This window comes from Erithacus rubecula (assembly GCF_903797595.1).
Source record: "Erithacus rubecula genome assembly, chromosome: 18".
Lineage (NCBI taxonomy): Eukaryota > Metazoa > Chordata > Aves > Passeriformes > Muscicapidae > Erithacus > Erithacus rubecula.
In genome coordinates this window covers 12,830,697-12,853,214 of record NC_136670.1, presented here as the reverse complement: position 1 = coordinate 12,853,214, position 22,518 = coordinate 12,830,697, and the positions used below count along the sequence as shown (strand labels likewise).

The window sequence follows — 22,518 nt, the reverse complement described above, 5'->3', positions numbered from 1 at the left end:
CTCCTCTGTGCTGTATCAATGCCCCAAAATGGCAATTTTAGCCAAGTTCTGGTACAATAATGACATCAAACCTGAACTGTGGCTGGACTGAGCTCCCAAACCTCTCTGCTTTCAGGCTCTGCTCACCTCTACACAATTCATTGTTTGTCAGCACCTCTGATTTTATTTGGGTTTTTAGTGGTTTTTAGGGGGGTTTAGTCTGTGTTAGTAATGGGGCAGGAATTGGGACAGGAATTGGGGCAGGAATTGGTGGCAGGAATTGGTGGCAGGAATTGGTGGCAGGAGTTGGTGGAAGGAACTGATGCAGGAATTTTTCCAGGAATTGGTGGCAGGAATTGGGGCAGGAATTGGTGGAAGGAACTGATGCAGGAATTTTTCCAGGAATTGATGACAGGAATTGGGGCAGGAATTGGTGGCAGGAATTGGGGGCAGGAATTGGGGCAGGAATTGGGGCAGGAATTGTGAGAGGAGTTGGTGGCAGGACTTGGGACAGAAACTGATGGCAGGAATTTTTTCAGGAATTGGTGGCAGGAACTGTGGCAGGAATTGTGGCAGGAGTTGATGGCAGAAACTGGTGCAGGAATTGGGGCAGAAATTGGTGCAGGAATTTTTCCAGGAATTGGTGGCAGGAATTGGGGCAGGAATTGGGGCAGGAATTGGGGCAGGAATTGTGGCAGGAATTGGGGCAGGAATTGGGGCAGGAATTGTGAGAGGAGTTGGTGGCAGGACTTGGGACAGAAACTGATGGCAGGAATTTTTTCAGGAATTGGTGGCAGGAACTGTGGCAGGAATTGTGGCAGGAGTTGATGGCAGAAACTGGTGCAGGAATTGGGGCAGAAATTGGTGCAGGAATTTTTCCAGGAATTGGTGGCAGGAATTGGGGCAGGAATTGTGAGAGGAGTTGGTGGCAGGACTTGGGACAGAAACTGATGGCAGGAATTTTTTCAGGAATTGGTGGCAGGAACTGGCAGGAATTGTGGCAGGAGTTGATGGCAGGAACTGGTGCAGGAATTGGTGCAGGAATTTTTCCAGGAATTGCTGCAGAACCCTGAGCTCACAGAGGGCCCAACGAGAGGAACAGTGCAGCTCAGGATGGTTTCCATCCCCCCAGGCACAGAAATGCTGCCCCAGGGATCTCCAGAGCTCTGCACATCTGGCCAGATGTTGGGAGTGAGCTGCCCCCTCTCAGCCAGGAGCCAGCTGTGCTTTCTCAGGGCTCTGCTCCTCCTGGAGCTCCATACCAACCTTGTGCCTAAAGAGTTTGCTAAAGGTGCTGTGGCCCAGCTTGGGGCTCTCTGCCTTCTTTTTCTTGCCTCCTTTGGAGGGGGATTCTGCTGCTGCCTTCAGGCCAGGCTGTCCCCCAGGGCCCTTCTCTGCCTTGGAGCCCTTGTGCACAACATATTTGTGTTATCAAAGACATTACTCCATCACTCACACATGTGGGATTAAAGGAAAATATTCCCTCTTAGCCCTGGATAAATTGGCTTTTTTTTTTCCCTGAGTGATTTCTCAGCTCTCCTCAGAGTTTCTTTCACATGAGCAGCAAAATAAAAGCCAAGGCAATCCACCTGATTCCAAATTAAACCACGACTTTCCCTCTAAAATCTCCACTAAACTGAAACTTAAATCCCACAAACTTCTGTCTTTTCAAGTCATGAAGAAGCAATTAGAATTTATAATTTTAAAGCAGGCAAATATATAAATCTTTGGAAGAACCTTCAGTCTTTTTATTGCAGCATAATGAGGACTTTAAAACCTTTCATATAATGCATTATTTAGGAAAAGGGCAGTGTGAATATTCATGCTATACACTGCCTAAAATATTTGAAGCTTGCATTAATGTCCTTGAAGTTAATTAATTAATTGTTCAAGGCTTTAAAGCAGGAAGATGCCTTTGATTACCTGCATGGAAGATGATGAAGGATTATTCCTTCTAATTCTCACAGCAAAATTGGGAACTTGGGGAAACTTCACATAGCAAAGCTTTACCTTTAACACACTTCAGCTGTTTTTTGAGGAAAAGACCCCAAACATTATTTCCTATCAGCAAAACAATCTTCAGCTTTTCTACCTGATAAATCAAGCTGATAAATCAACCTCCTAACCCAATTTCCCCTTTATGAAAGTACAAATGCTTTATCAGATAAAGGAATTCCCAGGAAAGAGAACTCCCACTTCATCTCCTGGAAGGAGTTTGCACATCCTGCAAGTCACCTGGATTTGTTTGCCCTGCCAGGTGTGCCAGCAAACCAAACCCACCCAGAATATTCCTGTCCCAATTCCAGCAGCACCTGGCAAAGGGGCAGGTGACAGAGTCAGGGATGGAAATGGAGTTGTTTCCATCCAAACTGGATTATTCCCATCTAAATCAGATTATTCTCCACCTCTGAGAGGAGCTCAAGTCTCCCTGACACCCCAGTTTCAGAGTTATTCAGAATTATTGAGAATCATTTTCAGATTTATTCTGAATTAAATTCCCCATGTACTCACCAAGAGTGCTGCAAAGACTGATCATTGAATAGGATAAAAGAATAAAATATAGCAGAAAACCCCAAAATGTGATTGTGGCTAATATCTGCATGGAAAGAACACTTCCACTTTTAGGGTTTTATTCCTTCTTTCCTAATAAAGTTTTTCTCAAGGCATAAGGAAATCTTTTCTATGAGCAAACAGAATTTTTTTGTGAACTCAAAGTTTTCACTAAAATTTTAGATCAAAGACAAGTCAGAGAAATAACCAAAAGTCACAAATCATCACCAAGCTTGCAGAAAACACGACAGATTTTGATTGTAACAGGTGATATTAAGAATTGCACTGTTTAGTCTCTTCCTTTTCAATTTATCCAGGGGAAAAATATTTGAAATTACTTTAAATTATGACATAAGTTGGGAAATTAACTCAAGAAAATTAAGAGAAAATCCCTTTATGAAAAACACCTAATGACCAGTGATCCAGGAACTGCCTACCTTGTCTTCAGAATCACTTTTGGCTTCAGCTTTGCTTGGGGAGACCTTAAAAGAATTTGAGAAAAAAAAGAGTCAATCAACCCTTTCAAAGCCTTTCAAAGGATCCAGAAGATAAGTTTGAAATCAGCAGGTTTCATTTGCACAAAGGGAAAATACAAATATTGCTTCCCTCAAGGGGGAAAATTTATAATGCAAATATTCCTTGAGGACAATGTAATAGCTAAAATGAAAAACACCTGGATTGAATATTTACTTATATTCACTAATATTGAATATTCAGGCTTATAATCAACTAATAAAAATAAACTTTTAGAGGTGGTACAGAAGGAATATCAAGCAGAAAGTCTTGGAGACAGTTAAAGATCTGTGAGCACCTGTGCAGAAGTGAAATTTGCAGAGCAGGTGGCACTGACTTGATCATTTCACTGTTCCACCCCTCACCTCATCCAGTGACCACAACAGAGAATATTTTACATTGATTTCTGCATTTTTACATTATTTATATAACTTTTTCAAGAAGGGAAGGGAAGGGAAGGGAAGGGAAGGGAAGGGAAGGGAAGGGAAGGGAAGGGAAGGGAAGGGAAGGGAAGGAAAGGGAAGGAAAGGGAAGGGAAGGGAAGGGAAGGGAAGGGAAGGGAAGGGAAGGGAAGGGAAGGGAAGGGAAGGGAAGGGAAGGGAAGGGAAGGGAAGGGAAGGGAAGGGAAGGGAAGGGAAGGGAAGGGAAGGGAAGGGAAGGGAAGGGAAGGGAAGGGAAGGGAAGGGAAGGGAAGGGAAGGGAAGGGAAGGGAAGGGAAGGGAAGGAAAGGAAAGGAAAGGAAAGGAAAGGAAAGGAAAGGAAAGGAAAGGAAAGGAAAGGAAAGGAAAGGAAAGGAAAGGAAAGGAAAGGAAAGGAAAGGAAAGGAAAGGAAAGGAAAGGAAAGGAAAGGAAAGGAAAGGAAAGGAAAGGAAAGGAAAGGAACTCACCAGTGTTTTGAGGAAGCTCATGACTGAGCCCTGTGCTGCAGCTGCCTGGGCACTGTCCTGCTCTAGCTGTGCCCTGCCAGGTGCTGCTGCAGCCTCCTCACCTGCAGAGTCCTGCCCGAGCTCCTTTTGGGTGCACTCATCTATCTCCTAAAAAATACAAGGGGGCACAGATTGCTCAGTGCCAGCTTGCCTGATTGCCAGTGGAATGCAGAAGTGACTTTTGTGACTTGCTGGGAGTCACAACAGCAATTCCAACCATTCCTGCCCAGCCCACGGGCTGAGAACAATCCTGCATTTATCCCTCTCCTTCCCCTGCTCCTCAGACACTCGGCACTTGCTGCTGCCTGGGGGAATGTTGTTCTCAACCACAACAAGCACAGGGCGAGTCCCAAACTCCACTTTTCTCTTCTGAAGGCTGAACTTGTGAAAAATGGGAGTAAATGCTTCGATTTTGTGCACACAAAGATGGTTTCTGGTTCTCTAGTTTGACACACCAGCAATCGTTTTTTATCTATCAAACACAAACATGACACACATTAAAAGGAGGAAGAAGGTAATAAATCAGAGTAATTCTCCTCAGCCAGATGGAGCTGCCTCTTCTCTTCATGCAATTACAGTTCTCAGAGCTCCAAAAAGTTTTCCAGTGCTCACAGATAATATTAAGGGACTTGTTTTCTGTTTAGATACCTAGACAAGGGTCTGGTTCTAAAAAAATCAGTTCTTGAACCAGTTTTGGAGAGTTTGGCACCTCTCACACTGAATTTATCTTCCATTTTGCCTTGTGCCTGCACAGGTAAACTCAACAAAAGTGTTGTGCAGGAGAGAGTGACATCAGAGAGTCTCTAAATGACATGAGGAGTTTCTTCCCTAACCAGCTCATTATAGTTCAGTGCTTTTTTTTTTTTTTTTTTTTTTTGTGGGAAAAATTAGAATAAAAGGATTCTAAAGAGCCTTTCCCTATTTTGGGTGATTAAAATATCACAACAATTGTACACTAAGGATTTCTATATGTCACCAGTGGAAGGAATAGACATTAAATACTTTAAAACTTCAGAGGGATCAGGACAGCCGGGCATGAGGTGCCCACAGGGAGTTCAAGTGTCCATTGGAATGCCAGCAGGGACTTTGTGCCACTCCCCACCCACCCAGTTTGCCCAGCTGGCCCAGGAAGCAGCAGAGCACTGCAGGAATGGCCAGCAGGCTGAAGGGTCTCACACAGCACTTTGTGCAGCTGCCAGCCCCAGGGTGGCCCCAGGAACAATGTGTCCCATGCAGGACACACGTGGCCATGCCAGCCCAGGGGTGGCATCCACAGAGCTCTGGTGCCATGGAAAGTGCTGGCTCTGCTCCAGTGGTCAAGGGACAGCTGAGGCAGGGCAAGGAGGAGGCTGATGTGGTGCTAAACAACACCAGGCCAAGTGCTTGATGCCATCAAACTCTTTAGTGCTGGGTGCTGCTGAGAAAAATAAACAGATTTAATCAGTTTTTTGAATTCTAGATGAGCCCAAGGTCTGGCTTTGGGATGCATTTCAGGAGAGAGCTGCACCCAGCTGCTTCCAGGACATCTCCCTGACAAAGTCACACTGAAGAGAAAGCTCCTGCAGATCCTGAGAATTGGGGCCATCCCAAAATCCCTGAACTCCAACCTCCCAGTGAGATGTGCCCCATTAGATGTGCCCATTGCAATGGACACTTCAACTCCCTGTGGTCTCTGGGCACTGCCCACCCCATGCCCAGCTGTCCTGATCCCTCTGAAATTTTAAACCATTTAAAGTCTATTCCTTCTACTAGTAACATAAAAGAAATCCATATTATACAATTACTGTTCTATTTTAATCACCCAGCACAGGGAAAGATTCTTTAGAATCTTTTTATTCTAATTTTTTTCCCACTAAAAATGACCCTGCCCTGGCTACAGAAAATCACTGAAACCTGCCCTTGGAGAGGGGCTGTGCTCCACCCTGTGCTCCCATGGGAATATCCCTGCAGGAAGAGCACAGAAATCAGGCCCAGAGAATGCACAGCCCCACAGAATCACCACAAAAACCTCTGTGGCAGCTCCCTGCTCACAGCCCTGGGGGTAAATAATGAAAGAGACCCCAGGAATAACAGAAGATCAGTATTAGGAGTTAATAGATGCTATGTAAATGTTCAATTCATGCCTTTGAAAAGCTAAATTTGGGGGTAATAAACACCTTAAATATACTGTAGTTTCAGTTCTGTCATCAGGAAAAAAATCAAAAAAACCCAAACATATCAAAAGAATGTATTCCTGCCAGCACTTTTGTTTGCATGAATCATGGCTCAGTGCAACATTTCAGGCATATAATTTATCTTTTCTTTGGCTTACATAGTAAATGCTTCATGAATTCATGAATTCTGCCCTTGTTTTAATTATGCTGCTCTCTGAATGTAGTTTTGTAGACCACAAAAATAAAGAGTGGCTCAGCAAACACAGAATGTTTGTGCAGCTCTTAAGCTACAACTGTGGAGCCTCTCTCTTACTCACCAGCAATGCTGTTTGTTTTGTCTTGGCACTCAGTGCAGGGAAACTTTGCTTTTAGCATTTACAGATACTACAAGTCATAATCCACAAAGCAAAAAGAAAGAGAGAGAGAGAGAAAGAGAAAAAAGAGGAGCTGTTGGCAGCAATTTCTTGATTTTTAGTATGATTATTTGGTAACAGTTTGTAGTTACTACAGTAACAATAATTAAATTAGGCTTGGTCATTCTCCCATCCAGCAGGAGAATTGGAACTTCAGAGGGAACAGAAGGCAACTGTGCTGCAAGGCAGAGCCACAGCCTTTGTTTTAGGGATTGAGTTAAATTTGGCAACACTTGCAGTGTTTAGCTGATGTATTTTCCCCAGAAAAGGTGCTTAACTCTTCTCTGCCCCCACCAAATATTCCTTTTCATATCTGAAGAACCAAAGACAAAATTATAGCCCAAAGATTCAAGCCTAAGGTTAAAATTCCTCCCCCTGTGATGCAGATCTGTCAGTTATTTATTTTGATTTTGTGACTCCTCAAAGATTTTCATGGTGCAGCTTTAGGCACACACCTAAGAGATGTGGAGGCATTTTTGATAACCAGACCTGCCCTCAGGAATGTTCCTGGGTTCCAAAAAACTGCTGGGATGCTGCAGACACTCCCAGACAGACCCAACCCCAGCCAGGGCTCAGGGATTTCCAGGTTATTCCCACCAGGGACCTCCAGGACATGGATGGGTACAAGGGGACTGGGGCAGAACTGGAAATCAGGAGGAATTAGTAATAAATCCAGTAATTGATATAATAAAGCTTGATCTGCATGAGCAGAGAATGATTGAGATTCTGTTCTGTCCCTGATCATGCTCATACAGCTCTGCTTGAGTTTCCTAGTCCCAGCAATGTTTAATTCTGAATTTTAGTTAAAACTGCCCCAAACTGTTCTTTCCTGAGACTTTCACACCATTCCTGCAGCAGCACCAGCTGTGACCTTTCCCCACTCTGCAAATGAAAGCAGGGTCACTGCAGGGACAGCAAAGTAAGAAATGAGAATTTGGCATTTAGTGGGAAAACAGACAATTCCTGCAAGTCATGGGGAAGACTTGTGTGTGATTGTCAAAAATATCTGCAGGAATTGGGGGTGTTGAAAAGCTTCATTCTAAGAGGCTGAACACAGAAGTGCCAGTGTGCCCTGGACAGAGGATTAATTTCAAATTATCCACCCTGGTCTGCTTAGGTGCCTTCAGGGATTCTTTAAATGTGATTCCTGAGCTGTCTGAAACACCAGTGATGGGAGCAGGGCAGGGTTGAAAAAATGCAACTGTTTTTCCTTAAAAATGAACCCTCAGCGACGTGTAACTTTAAACAAGAAATGTGATCTTTGAATTTGAAAAGGTCTAAGATAGAGAAGATAAAAAATAAAAGAATTTCAGGGCGACTTGCAGTGCTGGCAGTGTAAGCAGTGAGTATCTCATGAGTTAAATTCAACACTACCCAAAGGATCAATGATCACCATCTTATTTGTAAGCCTGAATTGGCCAATAAAAGCAGATATTACATTATTTACACACTGTTTTTTCCCTCCTGTTCATGACATTAGACAGGGTTTCAATTCCTGTATTCCTCCTCTCCAGCAGAACTCAGAGTTACACCATTATCCCCTTCCAGAGGATGGGCTTTTTCTGCAGCTAATTACCTGAAAATTAATTTTATAACACCTTGCAGACATCAGACTCAGCAGGAAGTGAGAATCTAAACTCATATTAACTTTCAACTCCTTTGGTTAGAGTGCTCATTCAGTTAAGATCCATAATTTCTTATATCACATTCTCATCCTGTAAAATTTCTAACGAGCCACCAAAACATCACAATAAACTGGAGTGCAAAAATCATTACTGCATAATACTCCTTATTCTGATGGATGGGGTATCCAGCACTTATTGCTCAAGAAGCAGAATTATTTTCAAATGGCATCAAACACACCAAAGAACTTTTAGAAAACCATCCACTGTCAAACACCAAGGTCATAAAACACAAGGAACTGTTTTAATTTCAAATATTATTTCAGGTATTTAGTTTCAGGTATTTTTGGTTTCATTTGCAGCTGGCAGCTGGAGCTGTGTTGCCCAAACCTTTCAGGGAATTACAAATGACATTAAACTGGAGATGAGGATTTAATTATGAGAGTTTCACTCTTTGACCACAGGTTCATCCTCTGCACCTCCGTGGTGTTACCTGTGGTCACTGCAATGGCAACACCCATTCATTCCCACCCCCTGCCAACACCCCCAAGAGGTCCCATCAATGCAAACATGAATTGATTTATTGAATTTGGATTGCTATCTGTGCACTTGCCTTGCCCAGCGGGGCCGCGCCGATGCTCCCGTCGGGCCCGTCCGAGCCCGGCCTTCCCTGCTGGGCATCCCCTCGAGTCCTCTCCGAGCCCTTGTCCAGCCTGAAGAGCCTGTCCAGGAGCGTCACTGGCCTGGCCTTTGGGGCGGCCACATGCTGTCCCTCGGGTGTCCCTGTGAGCGCAGTGTCCTGTGCTGGGGCTGTATGGCCGCCCTGCTGGGCCTGCTCCGGCCTGCTGGGCCCCGCGGGCTGTGAGGGCACCGAGGGCTCTGAGGGCTGTGAGGGCACCAAGGGCACCGAGGGCTCTGCCGCGGCTGCTGCTGCTCCCCCTGGCACAGCCCAGGGCACGGCCAGCAGCGAGCGGGGCCTGGCAGCTGCCTGTGCCCTCCTGGCAGCGCTCCCGGCGCTCGGCTGCGCCACGGACACGGCACCATTATCCCGGCCTGCGGCCGCCCGGGCACCCCCTGCAACAGAGAGACGGCGTGAGCACCAGCAATGGGTACGGGGGTATCCCCTAATAATGGGGTACGGGGTTATCTCCTAATGGGGTATGGGGGTATCCCCTAATAATGGGGTATGGGGTTATCTCCTAATGGGGTATGGGGTTATCCCCTAATAATGGGGTATGGGTTATCCCCTAATAATGGGGTATGGGTTATCCCCTAATAATGGGGTATGGGGTTATCTCCTAATGGGGTATGGGGTTATCCACAGGAATGGGGTACAGGCTTATCCCTCAGGAATGAGGTACAGCAGTTATCACCAGCAATGGGTACGGGGTTATCCACAGGAATGGGGTATGGGGTTATCCCCTAATAATGGGGTATGGGGTTATCCATAGGAATGGGGTATGGGGTTATCCCCTAATAATGGGCTACAGCAGTTATCACCAGCAATGGGTATGAGGTTATCCACAGGAATAGGGTACGGGGAATGGGGAATGGGGGTTATCCCTCAGGAATGGGGTACAGGGTTATCCCCTAATAATGGGCTACAGCAGTTATCCCCTAATGGGGTATGGAATTATCCCTCAGGAATGGGGAATGGGGGTTATCCCCTAATAATGGGCTACAGCAGTTATCCCCTAATGGGGTACGGGGTTATCCCTCAGGAATGGGGAATGGGGGTTATCCCTCAGGAACGTGTACACATGTGGCCATCACACCTTAGATGCAAAAACCCTTTTGATTTAAAAGTGTATTTTATGATTTTATAAAACAACGGTGCTTTGAGAGCACAGCTGAGGTGAAAATCCCTGGTATGGGATTCCCAGACAGGAAAAGGCAGCTCCTGCTTTACACAAGACAAAAGAAACAAGAGACAAAAGGAAAATAATCTTGCTTGGATGTGTTTTGTGGCTGGGAGGCAGAAGCACAGATGATGTGGTGTGAAACCCCAATAAAAAAGGGTCTTGTCAGAGGTAAATCTTACAGCTCCCCCTGAGCTTCAGCTTCTCCTCCCTGCTTGGACTGGAATATGGATCTGATTTCCCTGTCAGCCATCACCACATTTCAAGGATGAATTTAGATCTATTTAATTATAACTGTGGAAAACTGACAGGCTCAAACTGACTTGCTGAATTCGAACAGGAAAATTGTCAGTTTCAATGCAAAATTGAAATGATTTCAAATTATAATTGTAATAGTCTAGTCAATATTATGCCTTTCACATTTTCCTTTCAGAGAAAGAAAACCCCAGATACCAAAAATCCTGACTGAAACACATTTACACAGTACAGATCTTCAGTTTGAAATTCTTTGAGATTAGGAAAACAGAACAATTTTAACTCTCAGCTTTCAATTTTTAACCCCAGCTTCCCCCTCCCCAGGGATTCTGGATAATCCCACACAACATCAGCAGGTCCTGGGCTGATGGTTCTGTATCCATCACATTCTGTCCTCCTGTGGCAGCACCCAGGGCACATCCCTGGGGACAGCCAGGAGATTCCTTTTTCCAGAGCCTTAATTCCATGGCTGAGTGTCCCCACTGCACCCCCCTGCACAGCTCAGACTGGTCCTGGTGAGCAGGAAGTGGCATTTTCCTTAAACCCAGGATCATGGAATGGTTTGGGCTGGGAGGGACCTTGGAACCATCCCATCCCATCCCATCCCATTATCCCATCCCATCCCATCCCATCCCAGGAACCCCTCCCACTGTCCCAGCTGCTCCAGTCCCAGTGTCCAGCCTGGCCTTGGGCACTGCCAGGGGTCCAGGAGCAGCCACAGCTGCTCTGGGCACCCTTTAGGAAAAAAGGATTTTTTCCTACAATCCAATCTAAACCCATTCTCTGGCAGTTTGAAGCCATGCCCTGTGTCCTGTCCCTCCATCCCTTATAAATCCTCTCTCTCCATTTTTCCTGCAGCTCCTTCAGGCCCTAAGATCCCAAATCTCCTCTCCAGGTGAACAAAAATCCTCCTGGGATATTTCATGTGCACCAGTTTCAGTTTCAATGTCCTGACAAATTACAGCTACTCCAGCAACTCTTGAGATACTCAGCTGGGACCACTAAGGATCACTTGGAGTTTCCTGAGCCTCCTGTAGTAATGTCTGAAAAAGAACTTCTAATTATAGCTGGAAACTTGGGAAGGAAGCAAAAATCAAAATCCCTTCCCCAGCTAAAGAAAGGAGAAATATCCACTGGAAAAGAATTGCAAGAGATGCTGAACTTCTGCTTTATGTAACAGATAACAAATGAACCACAGGAAAAGCATAAAAATGGGGATTTAAGCTCAGCACTAAGAAAACCTCAGCAACTCATGAACCTATGGAGCTCTTTTTATCTCTGATTATCATGGAAGGAATGGAAGCCCTGGAAAATGTCACTGCCATGGCTCTGTTGTGTCAGCTCCAGCTGCTCCAAGGAAAATCTCAGCCACAGACTCAGAGCAGATCCACCAGTGCTGAACAGGCACAGAAACCGAGGCAGAAATCCTCGAAATTCCAATATTTGGGTGAAAAGCACGTGATAATTTTCTTTTTTATGACACACAGGTGCCTTTTTTTTCCAGATTTATTCCTCAATCTAGAAGCAGAATTGCAAAGATAAGCAAAACTCCCCCAGATTCTAGGCCAAATTTGAGCAGATCAAAGCTGCTGGTTGTGACTGAGATGAAAAGCTGCTCTGAAATGAAAATCAATAATCAAAATAATCAATAATCAAAAAATCAATTTACAGATTGCTCTTCAAGCTACTCCTGCTCAGGCATTTGCCTTTCAACTCTTTTACAAAAGGCAGTCACACTCCAGAAGATTTGTCTCTCTTTCCTCATCAGGGTGTGTTAAAAAGAAAATTTTGTGGCTGCACAAAGTCCCTCTTCAGCAAGAGCACACTCAAGGTGATTTTTTTTTTTTTTCCTGGAATTTGGTAAATTGGACCAACATTTTTTCCTTGACTTAAGGAAAAAATAGAGAAGATCCATAATTAATGAAATATCAGAGAAGCATGGAATGGTTTGGGTCATTCTCATTCCTCATTGAGTACAAGCCAGCAACAAACAAATTGACAAATATTTTGCTTAGCCATGAAATTAGAGCCTCACAGCACTTTTTTCTCCCCTGATCTTCTGATAATTGTTGAGAAAATATTTTAATGGCCATGAAGAAACCATTAAGAGCTACAAGGCAAAATTTTGGCACCAGGAATTCCAGCAGTGCAGGCCAGCACTGGGTACAACAGCCCTGAATGAATTTCTGCAGCAAATAAGAATCCAAAATTAACTTTAATCCATTTCCTTTTGCCATCTTACTCCACTATCCATGCAAATAATTTTTTTTTTTCTCTCTAAGAATCATCTTGTTTCACTAATTTAACTTGTTATTTACCTCCAGATTTCCAGGAATTAATGGAAATGGGGGAGAGGAGCCAGCAGCAAAAGCAGCAATGATGATTCTCTGAAAATAATCCCTGAAATATTTCACATTTATGCCTTGCAGGCTCTGGAGCTGCTGCAATCAGGATTTCTGTTGGGTTCTGGCTGCCAGCAGCATTTGCTGAATGGGATTTATCCTCTGGGACAAAGGAGCTGCATCTTCACTCAACTTTTCTCCTCTGTAATCTTTGAAACTCCTTTGTAATTTTTTTTAGGGGTAGATGATTGTTTCAATCTGCATGGAATTACCACCCAAACCCCAATAATTGTTCCTGGTTTGTTTTCCTGATGCATTTTTGTTCTGTTTAGTGCAAATCAGAGACAGAAAACTTTAGTTCTGCTCTTCCCCATTCACCTGTTGCTCAACAAGTGCTTTTATTACTGAAATTTCAAAAAAGTTCAATTTTTTCAGCTCTGGCTCCCCCAAAATCCTCACTTTATGCCCCAATATGCAGTATTTCATTTTAGAAATACTACTGACTTTGTTTTCCATACCAATAACTTCTATCACTTTTATTTCTCCAAAACCTTGATTACATTGCACCAACATGGAGATTTCAATTGTATCTCAATGATTTAAACTGCTTTTCAAACAGGAAATAAAAGTTAAAATCCAAGAAACATCGACACAGAAACGTCTAATTTTTCAACTTGCTACTTAAACTGATTTAGCAATTACATTAATTAGGTAATCCATTTAAGTAAAGCAGTCCCATATGCTTCATTTTACATATGAGAAATAAAATGTACATGTATTTTTTAAGTCTTCAGGCAGTGTAAATCATCTGGCTTTTATTTCCTCCTCAGAACTCTGCTGATTTACACCAGAAAAAAACCACACAGAGAGAGGTTTTGCTGGTAAGTAACTGCTTAAAGTGACTTATGCTGGGATGGCACTGAAATTTGGGCCATGGAACAGAGATTCTGTTCTGTTATCAGAACCCTCTGCATATCCCCACACCAGCTTTTGATTATTTCAACCTAAATTTAGATTTTTCAAGTGCCTGTGACAGACTGAGCAGGTTCTCTTAACAGCAAATCATAAAGTTTTTTTCTCAGCGTTGAATTATAAAGTATTTTCTTTCCTTGTAAGATTGAAGAGGAATTGTTGGGTTTTATTTATGCTGAAAATGAAAGAAACTGCAGTGACACGAATATAAACATATATATTATATTATATATTATATATTATATATTATATATATAATATTATATTATATATATTATATATTATATATTATATATTATATATTATATATCATATATTATATATTATATATTATATAAACATATGTAGTATATATTGTATATTAAATATATTTATATACATTTAATATGCTCAGTATGTTTCAAGTCAAAGCAATGCTCCTCCTTAAGAACACAGAACCAGAAAAGTGAGAATAAGATGGAAATGCTCAGATGGATAAGGATTCCATCATGAATAAGGCACTTCTACATTTTCAGTTGTTGGAAATTGTTGCTGAAAAGATCAGAATTATGGATTCATATAGAAAAATGCAGAGGTGGTTTCCAAGACTTTATCACCCTGTGGATAAGAACATGTAACCAGAACACGGATTTTTTAGTTCTTTCCAACACATGGACTGTTCTTTTCTTGTAAAACATTTCCTGTGTCCCCCAGAAACCCCAAAACTCCCTGAGAGTCCATATCCCCCTGCACTGCTGCCTTTTGTCCTTTCCAAATTCTCAATTTGGGCTCCTTGCAGGAACAATTCCCCCAAGGCTTGTTGGGGACACAAATGCCACCAGGAACTCCCCAGAGCCTGGGCAGAGTTTGGCACAAACCTGGCAGGGACCAGCACCAACCACCCCTGCCTGATGCTCCACACAAAATCCACTTTTTAGGGGCCAGGGTAGAACCAAATCCCCACAACTATTAACCAGCACTCAGAGAACTTTGGAGATAATTCCTTTTTTTTTCTTTTTTGTTGTGTTTAAACTTCCCAGCTTCTGTAGAAGCACATTTACAAGTAAGAGCTGAAACACGGGCACATCCCCTAATTCAAAGCCATTAATTAATGTTTATTTTTCCTTCAGTACAAACCTCCCCAGGGCATTCCACCCCCTTCCCAGTGCCTACCTTCATTCACTGCCAGGGGAGGGCTCTGAGCAGTCACCACTGACCCGTTTTGAACATGGTCAGAAGACTCAGGGAGAGGCTGAAAAAACACAGAACTGAGTTTTTAGGACACCAAGGGGGTGAAAATGGTGCTGGGGAGGTGGGATGGGGCTGCTCACCTGGTAGCTCTTCACTCTGCAGGTGTTGTCATCCTCAGCTTCCTCTGGCACACTCGGGGTGTTGCCCATAGCTCCTGTGAGAGACAAACCCCAAATCACCCTTTTTGTGTCATGGATATGAATTCACTGCCTAATTCTAGCTCAGACACAGCCAATGGGGCCAGGCTGTTTAATCCCTAAAATCCCACCTGCCCAACCAGTCTGACCCAAACCCATCGTGCTCAGGGCTCACAAAATGTGCCAAAAAATGGCACAAAGCAACAAACTTTTCTTGTTTGTGGAGGCAAACTGGCTGCAGTCCCACCTGCAGCATTGCTCAGGGGAGGGCAGCAGAACAAGGCTAAAAGGTGCATGAATTGCATAAATTACAGCAGGTTGGGTGGTTTTGTTTGGATTTTATTTAATAAAAGGCAGAGAGAAGGAAAAGAGGCAGCATGGAAAGGCATCACACATGGAAACCCTGAACTGCAGCCTGTGCAAAATTCACAGAAAGCTTCTGGAGGTTTGTTTTGTTTGTCTTTTCTTTTCCTCTTAATTACAAATACATTTGGGACTTTTCCCTTCTCTTCTCTTTTCTCTTCTCTTCTCTTTTCTCTTCTCTTCTCTTCTCTTCTCTTCTCTTCTCTTCTCTTCTCTTCTCTTCTCTTCTCTTCTCTTCTCTTCTCTTCTCTTCTCTTCTCTTCTCTTCTCTTCTCTTCTCTTTTCTCTTCTCGTCTCTCCTCTTTACATTTTTTTTGCTAAAAGTGAGAAAATGTGCTACACAATCCTAAATGTGATCCCAAAACTGTTCTCTGCTGTGGCTGCTCCATCCCTGGCAGTGTCCAAGGCCAGCTTGGATGGAGTTTGGAGCAGTGGCAGTGTCCCTTCCATGGCAGGGGTGGGACAGGATGGGCTTTAAAGTCCCCAAACCACTCTATGACACAGAAAATATCCATGTGTGCTACTTCTGCCTTGTTTTAAAGAAAAATGACAGGTCACTGCCACCTATGGACAGATGTGAGCAGAGCAGCAGTGCTGGTGCAAGCTCAGAGGATGGGATGGAGCTGGCAGCGTTTCCAGCTGTGATCTCACAGCCCTGCACAGCTGATTGTCCCCGTGTGGGGCTCCAGAGCCCTGCACACAGCTCCAGCCTGCCATTCCCATGGAATTGCTATTCCCAGAGGGCTCAGGCCTCTGTTTGTATGGCCACATCCATTTTTCTCTCATTTGATATACCATGTCTTGAACTGAAGTTCAGGCAGAGAGGTTTTCTGGGAATTCAAGGAGCTCTCACGTGTGTTTGTGAATTAGATGATCACAGAATTGCAAAGGTTTGGTTGGAAGGGCTCTCTGGAGGTCACCAGGCAGGGCCACCTGGAGCAGGTGACACAGGAACACATCCAGGTGGCTTTGGGATGTCTCCAGACAGGAGATCCACACCCTCCCTGGAGCTGCTCCAGGGCTCTGTGGGAAGAAATTCTTCCTCACATTGTGAGAGAAAATTTGACAACTTTGATAGAAGACAAACTTTGAGGACTGAGAGAGGGAAAGATACAAAAACTTTCTTCAAAAAGAGAGGAAAGCCTTTAAAAATCAGGAGGAGCTGGATAATTCCTGTCCTTGGGCTTCCTCTCTAGGTACAGGTTTTTCACCAAGTCCCAGGGATATTGTCCTTGTGGGGACTCCCCCAGGCCAGCTGGAATCCAGCCCAGCTGGTTCCAAAAGGAACATGAACTACCAGATTCTGCAGCTCTGAAACAATCCCTTTCCCAAATTATGCTTCACTGCTTCCATTGTAATGCAGAAAATAACTCAAAAGGAAAATAAATGTATTTTTAATTGCTTTTAATGTTAGGTGAACCGCAGCGTGCCAAGTTCAAGGCTTGGGAAAATCCTCCTTTTTCACTCCCTCAATCTCTCTCAAAAATCATTGGTTTGATCCTGGTAGAATGGTAAAAGCTTTGAAAATATGAGAGAAAATTACAGCAAAATCTAAAGTCAGCCAAGCCTCACCTTCCTGATGCATTGACCAGCCTGGAATATTGCAACCACCCCTGTCTATTAATGCCAAAAATCCACAATTAATTCCTCACTAAAACTCGCCATATGTTGCATTTAACCATCATTAAAACATCATAGAAAATAATCAGTTTTCCTGCCCTTGGAGGTTGAGGACATGGCCATGTGCAGGTGGAAAAGCAGAATTTCCAGCTCTTATTGATATGGAGCAGAGAAAGGGCCAATAATGGGACAGATCTGGGGAATTGTGCTTACCTTGAGTGCAGCTCTGCCTTGTCCTGCAGGGAGAGAGAGGCTTGTGCCACGTGCTGGGGATGAGGAGAGCAGGGCCAGGTGGCTGCGAGCCCTGGCACGGTGAGGACAGCAGTGGGGACACAGGGGACAGCAGGAGGGACAGGGCAGGGAGGGATGAGTCACCCACAGCAAACAGGGAACACCCAGGAACACCTCGGATCCAGCTGGCAGCACAGGCTGACTTACAGCCCTCCAGGCTCTTGGGACACCTTTATACAATTCTTTCAGCCACTCCACACTGCAGCCAAGTGGGAGAAGGAAAATAGTTCAAACATTCACGCCCTGGGCTCTCAGGGAGGGGACAGCTCCACAGTGGCACCAGGTGAACAATCACTGCCAGTCTGGCTGGGGGCAAGGCTCTGCCCCAAAACCCTTCCCTTTCTGCTGTCCTCCCCCAGGAAAAGCCAGGACACTGCTGGGGAAAGGCACAGCAGGAGCTGTAAAGCCCAAAGTGAGAAAATAAAATTTGCAGGAGGTCCTCAGATCCTCGAGCAGGAGAGCACAGGCAGGACAGCTGAGCAGCCAAAAGCAAATGCAAAAAATGCTTTTGGAAAAGCAAAACCCAGGAAAAGCCAAAGCAGCAGCAGCAGAGCTGCACAGCAGGGAAGGATGGATATGGAGGATATGAAGATATTGAGGAGTTACCTGGGGGAGAGGGGCTGGGACAGCCTCTGGGAGCTGGAGATGATCCAGGTGAAATGCTGCTCACCCAGCAGGGTGTTCTGTCCCTGTCCTGTCCCTATCCTGTCCCTGTCCTGTCCCTTTCACTCTCCCTGTCCCTGCTCTGCCCCACAATCAGCCCAGGGAGTGCTCACAAACACTGGGTGCAAACACAGCCAGGGTGGAGCAGCCCCGTGCCCCTCCCCAGCCCTCTCCAGGTATTTTCTGCTCTCTGGCCACCCCAACCTGCTCCAAGGCACTTCTGGACCCCTGGCTCTGGGGCAGCCCCTCACCACACTGCTTTGGGATTGGAGACATTGTGCTGGACACCCACAAACCCCTTCCCAACACAGACTTTTCCCAAAATACAGAAAAACCCCGAAGTTCTTTTGCTGGCAGGACTGTTTGCTGTTGTCAAATTGCTGCTAATCCCCCTGCAGTGTGTGCACACTGACTAAGTGCTGATATTTCCAAGCCATTGTCAGGATTTGCTGCTGCCCCAGGTGAGTCACAGAGCCCACATGGGGGTGTCTGCAGCAGGGGGAGCTTTTTATTCTGTTCTCAGTCAATCAAACCTGGCTTTGGAAAGGGAGCTTTTCAAAACACCCAGAGAAATTCCCAATGTGGGGTTTGAAAGGAGCACCACAGCAATCCCTGGGATCTGTTTCCCCACTTGCATCATCCACTTTTATTTCAGAGTTGCTTTATGGGTTTGGGCATAATTCTGTTATTAATCATGACAAAGAAAGGAAAACAGATCTGTCCCAAGGAGTCAGGTGTTTCAGGGATGATGAGGAAGCTGCAGGGGTGGGAGCAGAGCAGGAATCTGCATCCAGCAGCTCAGCAGGGCCTGGGGAGGGAGGGGAGATCCTGATTCCCTCTTTTCTTCCTGCACTGGGTCAAGCATCTTCCTCATTTTCTCCTCAGTGTAAATCCCTGACTGCTGCAATCTCAGGAATTCAGCCTCAGAATCCCACCCAGGGACAGAATATGATTTAGGAATGTCTCTGGATTGTTCATGTGCTGCTGGGAACAGAATTTATCCCTGGGCTGAGGCACAACATCCCAGCCTGGCTGGGAAACCACTCACCCATGCAATAATGCAGCACCAATTGTCATTTTTATTTTTGTTTTTCGGTCTTTCTCCCCTGGTTAAAATATTATTGTGATTTTGAAATACAAGATGTAAATATTGAATTCTGAAATGCTTCATTTCTGTAAGAGAAGGTCATTAAATTCACTGTAAGTTTGCTCCATATTTTGCCTTGAATGGATCTATTAGCTCCTAAAATATCTTCAAATTCAGCCTTGAAACTTTAATATTTATCATGAAGTAATTTGGATTGTCATGTCCTTCACCTGTGAATATAAGAATAACAGTGCTCCTGTTCCTCAAAAAAAGGCTTTTCTTGAACTGAGCCATCACATGAGCTCTATTCTGATTAATTTTTCCCTGTTGTGTGGACAATGAGCCTTTGAGGTGTCTTTCAACTCTTTAATATTCTTTTCCAGTCATTTCAAAGCCATCCCATGTTTTCATCAAGGACAGACCAGAGGGGCACACAGTGAATTTTGTTTTGCCAAATTGGGAATTATTTAGCTGAGTGTCAACCACAGAAAATCATCTGCAAAGCACAGGAAACCGTGCTGCTTGCATGACTTTCCAGCACTCAAAATGCTATTTTTTCTACTTAAAAAATCTCCAATGAAGCTGTCACCAAATAAATCTTCCTCCCCTGCAGGAAATGCTCAGCTCGTGCATCTGACAGCTGCATCAAACTTCCTGCTCATTAACAGCACAGAGCTCCAGCAATTATCAATGATTAACCAGCTGCTTTTATTGCTGTCCAGAGCCAGAGCCAAGAGCATTCAAATATTGGCAGTCGAGGGGCAGATGATTCCTGGGGTGGATTTACATCTGCTTTTGGCACATGAGGTCTGGAGAGGGGCTGGAGTGTGGGTGCAAGGGGAGGTTCCCACCTGGCTGCTGCTCTGCAGGTTTGTCCCCCTGGCAGCACGAGAAAGGGGGGACAGAACCTGCAGGAGAGCAGCTGAGCAAAAAGCAGAATTAGGCATCACTGCAGCAGAATTCTGACAGCTTGGAACAAAATGGAAATGGGGTTTTGGCTCAGCTTTGATGTCTCACTCTGAAGAGGATGGATGGAGTGAATCGTGGATTCTTTCAGATTGATGGGCAGGGAGGCACCTGAATCCCAGAGCCAGCCCAGACCCTGGGCCTCTGAGAGCCACAGGATTTGGGTTTTCACCTGAAGCCTGCATTCCCAAAACTCTCTGAGGGTCACACTGGCAGTTCCACCTGCTTAAAGCAGGATTCCAAAAAATCTGAGGCAGTGCAGTGGCTGATGCTGTTACAGCTGGAGCTTCTGTGGTGCATTTTGGTTATAGGAGAGCAGCAAAAAGGATAATGCAACATATTTCTTTGTGTAATGGAGAAGCAAAAGAGAGCTTTATTAAAGAAACACTGCACTTATATAGGGTAGTAGGTGCAAAACAGAATAGAAAAACTCATTGGTCCAAGAAGGCAACACCTCTTTGAAAACATGTTTTCTGCAAAACATCACATCTCCAGCAGGTGTTTAATCATTGTTATAATTTCTTGTCCTTAAGCAGCCTGATGAACCCAAGGCTTCGAGGCTGCTTTTTCCCAGCAGTATCCAACAACACTTCTACAGCTGACAGACCTCAAAATAAGGTGCTGGCACTCCTAAATTGCTGATATCCATCACAAAATCCATCATCCTTGGGACAGCCATGAGCTGGTGCAGGGGTAAAGTCAATCCCCAGCACCACAAATCCTCCTGTTTGGGGCAGCAGCTGCAGCTTTAAGGAACTTGTGTTCCTTCAAACCTGAAAAGCCTGGCTTGGAGCTCCAGGGAAAGCTGTTTCTGCTGAAGTTCTGCTGAAGTTCTGAGCTTTATTGGATGTGGCTCCTTTGCAGCTGGTGGTTCCTGGGGATTGCCCCACTGATGTTTTCAGCAGGAAGGGTTTCCCCTGTCTCTTACAGAGTTCCCATTCACAGCTGGATCTGTCTCCTGTTTCACCAGTGTGCTCTGGCTGGGGAATGGAAAGGAGACAATGGTTGCTGCAGAGCAGGAGCTCTGGGGAAGCAACATTATCTCTAATTATTACCATGCTGCCCCTCCTGTGGTCTGGCTGTGCAGCAGCTCCAGCAAACCCAGAGGATCCCTGCAGATCCAGGCTGGGTGGGATCAGCTCTGGCTCACACACTCCAGCTGCAGCTCCATGGGAAACATCCCCTGATTCTGCTTCCCAGAGATGCCTGAGCACTTTTTAAATGACATTTCAGCCTCGAGTTTGTGCAGACTGTGAGTCACAGTGTTGATGTAGGAAGGGAGCTGCTGATCTGGTTGTCTCTTCTTCCCCCATCACAAAAACCCCCCAGGTTCCTGCTGCCACTATTCTTCTGCTTTTAAAGAGGGAGAATTACAGACTCTACACCAGCTATTTCTCCATGTGGGAGCTTCTAGAACAGATAAAAGGTTCCTGTGTCAGGACTGAGACAGAGAGTTATTGTAGACATGGTGCCTCAGTGGGTGGAACAGGCATTTGAACCACAATTATTCTCCTGTAGGAGCATTTTAAGTCTCTATCAAATATGCAGCAATGATAACAATACTATGTCAAATATTCACTTCCTTCATGCAGCTCCTGCACAGCCTGGCTCACAACATTCCCCAGCTAGGTTTGCTTTGAACCCCTGGCTCTGCTTTCCCCTGCCAGTGCTTCACCCTTCCCAAGCCTGAAATATGGAAAAACTGAGGAGCTGCAGCTACTAAAAAGAAAAAGAAATAAAAAAAGTTTTCTTTTAAACTCTGTATTTAATGATTGCCCTTGCCCATGAGCATGGTTCTGCAGCAGGGGAAGAAAATGTTGATTTTTGGGGGGTGTTTGATCCACGTGGGCAGGTCTAGGATGCTCTGCTGTCCTGAGGATGCTCCAGGCACGAGGCTGAGCCTGCCCTGATGGGGTGTGCAGGGCTGGGAGCAGCAGAGCTCTGTCCTGCCACATCCCTGCTGCCAGCTGGGCACAGCTGGAGCCACGTCCACCCTCCTGCCCTGGTGCAGCTGCTGCTTTGGAACCCTTGTTTCCTCACCCTCGTGGCTCTGGGCTGGGGGAAAAGCCCAAATTTTCTTCAATTTTCTTAGGACTTCTCCCAAGAAAAGGCATCAGTGGACTCAGGCACCTTGTCCTGGTGCTTCCTGCTCACTGGGATCACCTGGGAGAAATCTCCCAGCAATTCCAGCTGGGAATTCCTGCAGCTGCCCTGGAGCTCAGGGTTAAAGCTCCTCTTCAGCACAGGAGAGTCCCCACAGGTCACTGCAGGATTAGGGCGATTGTTAGGAGACAATTGTTTGCCCTGGAAATGGGCCAATTAGGGCAATAGCAGCCAGTTTTTCTCCCTGGAAAAATCTGATTTGCTAAACTTCTGCCAAGTGGAAAGGCAAGGATGGATATCCCTGATCCAGCCCTCTAAAGGGATAAAAGTTTTTAAATTACAGGAGGAAACATTAATGTGAGTGAGGGATAAGAATTTGATATCATTTTATTGCTGCCACTGGAATATGAGTCAGGATCTGTGCCAGCTCCATCCCTTTCCCTTTCTGAGCTCTGCTGGATTACTCAGCAATTC

At 45.0% G+C, this 22,518-nt stretch overlaps 1 protein-coding gene across 1 annotated transcript in view; it reads right to left on the bottom strand.

Annotated features, from left to right (window-relative positions):
• BCAS1 (brain enriched myelin associated protein 1) overlaps window positions 1–17,955 on the bottom strand; it is a 34,876-nt gene extending 16,921 nt beyond the window's left edge. Inside the window, exons 1-7 of the mRNA XM_079321803.1 lie at window positions 17,832–17,955; window positions 14,895–14,968; window positions 14,737–14,815; window positions 8,770–9,230; window positions 3,930–4,076; window positions 2,967–3,011; window positions 1,246–1,386 (exon numbers count right to left, since the gene is read on the bottom strand). Of these exons, the coding sequence (XP_079177929.1) occupies window positions 1,246–1,386; window positions 2,967–3,011; window positions 3,930–4,076; window positions 8,770–9,230; window positions 14,737–14,815; window positions 14,895–14,963 (942 nt within the window). The 5' untranslated portion in view covers window positions 14,964–14,968; window positions 17,832–17,955. The remainder of the gene's footprint in view (window positions 1–1,245; window positions 1,387–2,966; window positions 3,012–3,929; window positions 4,077–8,769; window positions 9,231–14,736; window positions 14,816–14,894; window positions 14,969–17,831) is intronic.
• Window positions 17,956–22,518: the final 4,563 nt, after the last annotated feature.